The following is a 9,208-nucleotide window of genomic DNA, read 5'->3' as shown; positions in this document are numbered from 1 at the left end:
TTTTTTTTTTTACTACTTTTATGATATGTGGAATTCCTATGTTTAATATACATATTTGTTGGCACCGAATTGTTGTTGTTGATATTATTTTTTACTACGTTTATGATATGTGGAATTGCTATGTTTAATATATATATTTGTTGGCACCGAATTGTTGTTGTTGATATTATTTTTTACTACGTTTATGATATGTGGAATTGCTATGTTTAATATATATATTTGTTGGCACCGAATTGTTGTTGTTGATATTATTTTTTACTACGTTTATGATATGTGGAATTGCTATGTTTAATATATATATTTGTTGGCACCGAATTGTTGTTGTTGATATTATTTTTTACTACGTTTATGATATGTGGAATTGCTATGTTTAATATATATATATATATATGTACATATATGTGTGCGCGTGACAAAAGTATGAAGGAGCGACAGATGTGGATGGAAGAAAACCCAGTATATGGGATACCTTCACTAAGGATCATCCAGGTTTAATACAAATACTTTTTTTTTTTACCTTACCATAACGTATTTGCGATTTTATCTAACATTTCTGTACCTTCTCTTGAATTTAACAGAAAAAATAGCAGATAACAGCTCTGGAAAAATCGCAGATGAATTCTATTATAGATACAAGGTTTAAAATGCTTGACTTGCTATAACTACACAGTACATTTTTAGTACTATATGTCTATATTTCCTATATTCTTTCACAATTTCTTTGGGATACATGAACTTACGCATGAGAAAAACAATAGTGAAATATACTTTCTGTCTATGTGGGATTTGCAAATATTATTTTTTGTTAGCCTAAAAATGCTTAAATTTGTCACAGAGTGACATCAAGCGACTGAAAGAAACGGGTTTCGACTCCTTCAGATTCTCTATCTCTTGGTCTAGAGTACTACCAAGTACGTTTTACTTAGCATTGTATTAAAGTATTAAACTAATATATATATATATATATATATATATACAAACATATTATAACTATTTATAAACGCTATTATATTAAACTGAGGTAACGTTTTTTTAAAAACGCTATAATTAACCGTTATTAAAAGACAATTTTGTTGTTTTATAAAAGACCTATTAATATAATTACTTTTAAGGACAATAGTATTAAAAAATACTCATTACACACCCCAATGTTCTTATAAATCATAGAAGGAAAGAAAAAGTTGCAGACCAATGTTCTTATAAATCATATATCTCTTCCAAAAAAAAAAATCACTTCAATTTTATGTATATGAAAAATAATAAAAGAAAGAAAAGGATAAGTTGATTGGTGGGAGGATGAATATGAGAAAAAAAAATCTAGATTTTTTTTTTCTAAATTTTAAGGGGGTATAACAAGTAGAATGGGGGTGGTTTAAGAATGTGTGTGTAAAAAGTAGAATTGAGGGTGATTTAGTTATAGGGGCTTTTTTGAAATTTTAAGAAGAGTGTAACAAGTAGAATGAGGGTAGTTTAACAATGTAAGTGTGAAAAATAAAAATAATAGAAGGGTGTCAGTAGATACACCCTAACCAAATTCAAGTATTCGTCGTTTCTAGATAACGTGGTCCATAATCATTTGTTGGATACGGTTTGAGACTGGAAACTTTGGACAGAGGATCCAAGTCCTCTCGATAAGGTGATTTAGCAAACAAACTCATCTAAGACCCGCTTATTATTTAATGAAAATGTGTGAGTCTTTAATCTCTTTCTCTCTTAACGAATATAGGCCGATACAAGAAGATATTTAATTTAACGTCCATATATAATCAATAAGATACAAACAGCTTCGTTTCTGAACTAAATGGGATCATTTTATAACTGATTTGGAAATTTGATTTAACCTATCATTCCTCGAAGTAGAATGTTTTGATTTGTGTTATTATCAGTTTAAACCGTTGGATTACATTGTAATTTTCTCTTGTTTTCAGGGACAAACATTCCATTAACGTGCTTCACGTTTTTCTTTCTTTCTTTTTTTTTTTTTTTTTTGGTTTTTGTCAAGGACACTCTTTTAAAAGTGTGAAGAAGCTTTTTTTTACTGTCGCAAGGACCCTTTATTCCACTAAATTAAGTACAATAAATCCCTTTTGGTTACTTGCTTATTATCAAGGTTACTGTCAGTTCAGACGGTGGAATTTTATGCCAAAGTATGCAACTTTAAAAAAGTAAAATAGCATTTTCATTCCCAAATCATCTTTATTCCCAACATCAACAAATCCTAAACATGAATATTTATGAAACAAGCGCAGAGTTCGTTACTTTAAGCCAGAAAATTAAGAATGTTTGAGTTTCACAAAAGTAGATGTATTCTTCAAAAGAAGTGATCTTACAACAGCAAACAATAAAGAAAATAAACATGAATATTTATGAAACACGTGCAGAGCTTGTTACTTTAAGCCAGGAAATTAAGAATGTTAGAGTTTCACAAAAATAGATCGTATTCTTCTAAAGAAGAAGTGATCTTACAATTGCATGCAATAAAGAAAATGAAAGGAAAAGTAATACACTTAGTAGTATTTGATACCAACCTTCCTCTATGAATAAAGAGGCCGGAAAAAGTACATCCTTAACTCCATCTATATATATAGAAATATAGAAACAAATACAAAGGTAAGAACTAAACAGAACCGCAGATATTTGCCTACGTAAAACATGCATTGACCTTCTTTTGTTTTTGTCTTTTTCTGTTCCTTTGAAAATTTTTCTCTCTTCTTTCCTCATCTGTTAGAGCGCATACATTCATCAACTGAAAATGGTGACAAAGACTGCTATGATGAGTGAATTCCGTGAGAAATTAAAAGATAAAGTAGCTAAAACTTCGCCTGGCAGCACCACTGTCCAACAAAAGGGAAAGATACAAAGGGTTCCGGCGGTTCTGCGAGAACAGAAGGAGTTGGGGCAGTACTTTGAGCCAAGATGGATCTCCTTCGGCCCAATTCACTACGGAAAACCAAAGCTCAAGGCAGCAGAGAAGCACAAGCTCGAATTGGTTGCGAAATTCATCCGTGACAACGGATACAAATCCGACGAAGAACTGTACGGCGAGATCAAGATCGGCATCGACGGGCTGATCTGGGAATGCTTCGATGAGGAGGCCTTTGATAAGGATTTTGACAAGGAGACTCTAAACTGGATATTGTTTTTTGATGGGTGCACAATACTGCAGTTCATACACAGCTGTTCCAAGAAAGATGACTTCAAAGAGTTGAAGATAAAGAACGACCAAATAGCATTCATAAACCACGATTTGTTCTTGCTTGAGAACCAAATTCCCTACCGAGTCCTGGAGCTGCTGATGAATGCAAAAAAGGTAAGCAAGAAGGAAGAGTTACAGAAATCGTTGAAAAATTTTATAAGAAAAAATGTGATGGCACCCGAAAAGTACCAGAAAGATTTCAAAGTGGATGCTAATATGGCTCATCTTCTTGATCTTCTCCGAGTGGCTCTCATTCAACCTTCAGAACCTGATCCAAAGCCTGCTCACCGTTGTGAACTACCCCTGAGGAATCCGCAAAAAGAAGGTATGTTCTGATCTAATCGATGAGCATATTATATATATAGACTCCTAAAACAAAAATACTTAATACTTATTAATAAATAAATATTAGATTAGAGCAACAATTAAAATCACACTCTCATATATATATATATATATATATATATGAGGAAACAAGATAAAGTTTTAATTGTTGGATAAAGCATGCGAGAAAATAAGATGCAACATTTGTTCGGTTATGTTATTTTATTTGGGGAAACTTGTGATGAATGCTTAGTTTATAATTTTTTTTTATTGATATGTGCAAAAATGAACTCTTTTTTAAAACTTTTAAGGAAATTTTATTGAACACCCCAAGATTTTATTAAACCATGCTGATATATTTAAGAATTCTAATTATTTCCTTTTTTCTTAAAGATTCACTTTCGTTATTTTTTGGTTGAATCTTTTCATTTAACGCATTAGGGGGAAAAAAAAAGCCTTCCATTGAATTTTTTTCTCCTCCACATAATTTGTGAAGTTGAAGAATAAAAATGCAGAGAGTTTTCTCTTTTTTTAAGCGTTATAACAATCATCTGCCTTAACTGTTTATGATGAATGATGATATAATAGAAGAGCTTAGTCATGTGAATATAATCAAGGAATTTGGAAAAGTAATTTTAAAGTTGTTAAAATAAAACAAGCAAAACGGAAACGTAAGGAAAAAAAATCGTTACAAGCAAAAAAAAAAAAAAAAGAAAAAGAAATAAAGGAAATGATTTAAGTTCAAATAAAAATAGCAAAAAGTAAAGAAAAGATAAAGAAACGTTCAAGTTTGTTTTAAAAAAAAAAAAAAAATCTTATCTCATCAAGATCAAATGGGGAGAATCATATCTTACCCAAAATGTTTATTTGCATAGTACTAAACAGAGCTTAGCATTCATAACCAATGTTTAGGGACGGACTCAAGAAAAAATGTTGATGCAGAGAATCCTCCAGAACCATCACAGGCAGGTGAGAACCGCTACATGCGCAATGAGGCATTTTTTTTTTTTTGTTACAAATATAACCGCTTATCTTGTTTTAAAAATTTATCATGTTCTCTTATCAGCTGAGGATTACTTGATCATTAAACGTATACTATTTTAACAACCAAGTGTTAAACATTTATTAGGCAAATGTATCACGTAAACACCTTTTAACAAAATTAATGCATTTTTATTCAATAGGATATTTTCCCTTTTTTTCCAAAAAAAAAAGGTCAGTAAATTTAGTAACATGTTGATTTATAATATACTTTTTTGGAAACTGTAATTCATACATAACAGAAACATATTGGCGTCCCCTTTTTGTCACTCTGTAATTTTCTGCATTTACTATTTGACACATAAAATTTACAAATACTAATATATCGTGTTAATAGAGTATACGTGTTGAACAATGAATATAAAAACTAACAAAAAAAATTGACAAAAAAGATAATGCTCGCATTCCTCCAAAGATAAAATATAAGGCAAACATAAAATATTAGAACTGTTTTTTTTTTTTTTTTCAAACCAGAATTTAGGCTATTTAGTTCTGCCATAATCTTAGCTATAACATGAGGCGACCTGCACTGCATCCAATTGAAATGGCTATTTAGTTCTGTCAGATAAAAAGAAAGAAGGCACAAAAGATTTCGAACAACAATCTTTCCGCAGTGTCCAGGATCTTAGAGCAGCCGGGATAAACTTGAAACCAAGCAAGAGTTGCTCATTGAACGACATAAAATTCACTTCTGTGCGCTTCGCGGGCGAGCTAGAACTCCCTCGACTGATCGTCGACGACTCGATGGCGCCCAAATTCATGAATCTTATAGCATACGAGATGTGTCCCGACAACATGGAGACAAAGTACGAGGTCACCTCTTACATCTGCTTCCTTGACTCTCTCATAGATTACCCGGCTGACGTTAAAGAGTTGAGGACGGCTGAAATACTGAACAACCTTCTCGGATGCGACAAAGATGTGGCTAGGCTTTTCAACAGGATTGCGACCGATCTAGTGCCGAACCTGAAGGTGTATGAGAAGGTCATTGAAAAAATAGAGAAACATTATAAGAACAGGTGGATGACTTGGATGGCTCAAGTCTACAGCGACCATTTTAGTACTCCATGGACTATAGTGACTTTTTTCGCGGCAGTTCTCGCGCTTTTCATGTCCGGTGTCCAGACTTGGTTCACGGTCTATTCTCCGCCGGATGCCTGAGATGACTTCTGCTGGAACCTTAAATCGTAAGATCGCCAAATCAATAAAGTAGTACTCTGAATGTAGTGTGATTGTTTTGTATTAAGTTTGGTGTTTGTGTTTTATCAATAAGTGAAGTTTGAACAAGTACGGTTCTTCTTTTCACTAGCGTATTGCATTGTATTTCCCTCTGTTTTTTCTTGGAGATCCATTTGTATTTTGATTAAATTAATAAACGATTGTATTTGTTGAATTAAAAGTAACTCTCTTCTTGGGTACGATAAGGGATATCCAATGCAATGCTACAATTTGGATGTCCATTTTAAATTTTATATTAGAGTGTAAAAAACACTTTCTATTATAATATTATTTATTGTGAAATATTTGACCTATGTTATACTTTGTAATAAATTAATCAGCAAATAAAGTATATGAGAAATTTAACAATTAATTTCTATTAGTTAATATAGTTATTTTTGTCATGTAATAATTACAACTTTTTCTTTCTCAATTATTTTAAAAGTACAAAATTATTTTTACAACTTTCAAAACTTAATAATTATAAAAAATATTTTTTAACATTTCAAATATAACATATTCTATTATTTTTTTTAACATAAAATATAACATTAACATTTATATGAAAGACTGTCTTATTAGTTAGCATAGATGCGGAGAAAGCATTTTGTCTCTCTATTACTATATTTGCACTTATTAGACTTGGAATTAGAAAAATATCTGCTCCCTCCCTATATTGTTCGTCGCATGTTCTGTCCCATCTGAGACTGCCTAATATTACAGGCGCTCATACCACATTGGATGGATAAAATATTTATTTTATGATTTCTATTCTAAAATTATATTATTTTCAGTGTGGTTTTATACGCACTCTCTTTTTACTCTCTACACCCTTTTAAATTAAATTTTTTTAATAACCAAACAATCTTTAAATAAAATAAAAAAATAACAATAGACTTAATTATATATTAAATTTTAGGGAGTTGATCTTTAATCCCGCAGGTACATTTTAACATAAGGCAATAAATTCTACGAAGTTTGAAACGTAAATAGGCACATAGGTTTTGAGTTTTCTGACTAAAAAGGAGGCCTAAGTATATAGGGTCCAAGAATAAAACGCAATAAAGAAACGAAAACATAAAAATAAAAAAAAAGACATTTAATACGTTAATATATTAATAAGTCAAGTATATTGTCCATTAAATTTAAATAAAATTACATAAAAATTAAAAAATATATAAATTTAATAATTAAAAAAATATAAATTATTATTACGCGACACGTATCAAAAAAATCTCTAAAAAAAAAAAATAAAGTAAACAACGACAAGTGAAAAAGTCGTATCGTATTTCTCTTATCTCTCCCACCCCTCCGTTTCTTTCCCAATTATACTTTTACTGACATAATGGTTAGTTCATGCTCGGTGCTCTTCTCAAATTGATAGATAGAATAGCTAGATTCTGTTTTCTTCTCAAATGCAAAAGTCAAATTAATCTGAAATAGAAATATTCGGATAAACTGAAACAACCTTTTTGTTCAGATCCCAGTACGTAGATGTATATTTTTCATCTCTCCATATGCATGAGATGTCAAACTGATTTTTAAGTTATTAACTTTTTCTTCTCCACTGTAAGAGAAGGAGCCACAGCCCAAAACCAATTCTTTATCACCTAAATTTTTTAATAGGTGACAATTTAGACTTTATTCTTTTAATTTTAACAAAATACTTTCTAAATACTTTAATCAGTTGTAATTTACACCTTTCCGTCCAAATCTAATTAAAGAGTTTAGGCAGCATTTTGTCAAAATTAAAAGAATAAATACCAAACTATCACTTCCTAAAGAGTTTAGGAACCATTTATGCCAATTACTCCTTTATCTTAATGTCGTAATCCTTTTAATCTCTCCGGTGTCATTTTTAATGACTCATTCTTGATTTTCGAGGGCAAAATTCCTTAAGGATGATAGATTGCAAAACCCATGGAATATATACTATAACAAATAGGAGATAAGACCACGGTTAAAAACTGTCGTTGTATCCAGAGTCGTTAAATGTCTAAGAGATACGACGACGATATTAATTGTCGTCTAATACGCGTGTGAGACACCACAAGAGTTTAAAAAGGCACAATAGACGACGGTTTTTTGAAAAACAATCATCTAATATCAACTTTTAAGAACAATGTTTTTAAAAACCATCGCCTAATATGTAACTTTTAACAACAATTTTTAAAAAACAAAACGGTCATTAAAAGTATTAAAAAAATTAAAAATATATTTTTTTTTTGCTGAAAACTAATTATTTGCTGAAAAAATTATATCTTCAAATGTTATCACAAGTCATTGATCAACACACATGAAAAAATTCAAAACAACATGTTACAAAGTCACCTTCTCATAAATAATCAATATATATGTAACACAAATACTTCAAAACTAAAAGTCTCTACGAAATCTAATAAAAAATACCTAATTAAATAAAAAAAAATCTCTAAATCCAGACAAAAAAATAAAAAACTAATCTCAAAGAAAAGAAATTTCAAACCATTTCGATGGTCAATGTGTAGAGGCAGATATGAAAGCGAATTTCTGAAAATAAACAGTCTAAAAGTGAAAATCTAGAAGCTTCCCTAACTCAAAAATTTTCCCCCTCACATGTGAACATATCATCCCACCCGCTCTATTCCTCCCTCCCTCAAAGAAAACAAACCCATAATTTGTTGCTCATCGTCATCCGCCACCGCCGCTCAGGAGCCACTTAAGCTCGAATAAAATTAATAATTAATTAAACTCTTTAATTAATTAATTAATTTTATTATTTCTCATAGTAACATTATAAACTTAGAATTGCACTCTTGTAATTATAGACATTTAATTACTTCTAAAAACATGAAGCGTTCATTTAATATAGTCATTACATTTATCTCAGTTCTTCACAAATATCTATAGCTAGAACTCGGTAGAAATCCGTTAATCTCTCTAATTATCTTTATTTTAGGTGTCACTGATCCTCTAATGAATAATAAATTCATGAACTTCATAACAACTAAGCACTCTTACTATTCAAGACTGAATTAAGACTCAAGAGAATTATTTATCTATTTCTTCTTTTAAAAAAGAATAGATTTTATCTCGCATATTAATATTCTCAGCTACCTACTCCAAGATGCAAGAAAAAAGATTTAACAATCTCAAAATACATACCAAATAAGTCAAACGATATAATTTCATAAATAGAAGTTTGTTAATAACTCAAGATTAAAATCATGTTATTTATGACCATCGGCAGACTTAATTTGAATTCTATACTTAACAAAAATTATTAAAAATTCAAATTGTATCTTGGCCCAGTCCTACATAACCTTATTGTGTAAAATACACTCATTCAATATCAATCCATATTCACGATATGGATAAGATCGTTTCATTCTTAATAGGAATGACATGCATTATTAATATTTTAATTAAAGATTTTGAAACTTTGATTAA

The 9,208-nt window shown here is 30.4% G+C and overlaps 1 protein-coding gene and 1 long non-coding RNA gene across 3 annotated transcripts; both read left to right on the top strand.

Annotated features, from left to right (window-relative positions):
* Positions 1 to 417: 417 nt before the first annotated feature.
* On the top strand, positions 418 to 914 carry LOC112093073. Its single transcript, XR_002902903.1, has 3 exons — positions 418 to 489; positions 579 to 637; positions 836 to 914. It is a non-coding gene; the product is annotated as an uncharacterized LOC112093073 (long non-coding RNA).
* Positions 915 to 2,622: 1,708 nt separating this feature from the next.
* Positions 2,623 to 5,884, top strand: LOC21389278 (UPF0481 protein At3g47200). 2 transcript variants are annotated; one of them, XM_010106079.2, is made up of 3 exons: positions 2,623 to 3,521; positions 4,433 to 4,489; positions 5,127 to 5,884. In XM_010106079.2, exons 1-3 carry the CDS (start codon positions 2,753 to 2,755, stop codon positions 5,720 to 5,722), a joined length of 1,422 nt encoding a protein of 473 aa, XP_010104381.1. In that variant the 5' UTR covers positions 2,623 to 2,752; the 3' UTR covers positions 5,723 to 5,884. The 2 variants fall into 2 exon arrangements, with proteins under 2 accessions (XP_010104381.1, XP_024026537.1); XM_024170769.1 differs by having other exon boundaries at positions 5,118 to 5,884.
* Positions 5,885 to 9,208: the final 3,324 nt, after the last annotated feature.

The sequence above is a fragment of the Morus notabilis genome, unplaced genomic scaffold (assembly GCF_000414095.1).
Source record: "Morus notabilis unplaced genomic scaffold, ASM41409v2 Scaffold1294, whole genome shotgun sequence".
In the NCBI taxonomy this organism is placed as follows: Eukaryota; Viridiplantae; Streptophyta; class Magnoliopsida; order Rosales; family Moraceae; genus Morus; species Morus notabilis.
The sequence above is the reverse complement of the archived record's forward strand: the minus strand, read 5'-3'. Positions and strand labels throughout refer to the sequence as shown.

Excerpts from the sequence above, each read along its gene's own strand:
- LOC21389278 (XM_024170769.1), top strand. The coding sequence starts at position 2,753 with ATGGTGACAAAGACTGCTATGATGAGTGAATTCCGTGAGAAATTAAAA. Across the intron at positions 3,522-4,432 it reads GAGGAATCCGCAAAAAGAAG|GGACGGACTCAAGAAAAAAT; the intron begins GTATGTTCTGAT and ends ACCAATGTTTAG. Across the intron at positions 4,490-5,117 it reads TCCAGAACCATCACAGGCAG|TTCTGTCAGATAAAAAGAAA; the intron begins GTGAGAACCGCT and ends ATGGCTATTTAG.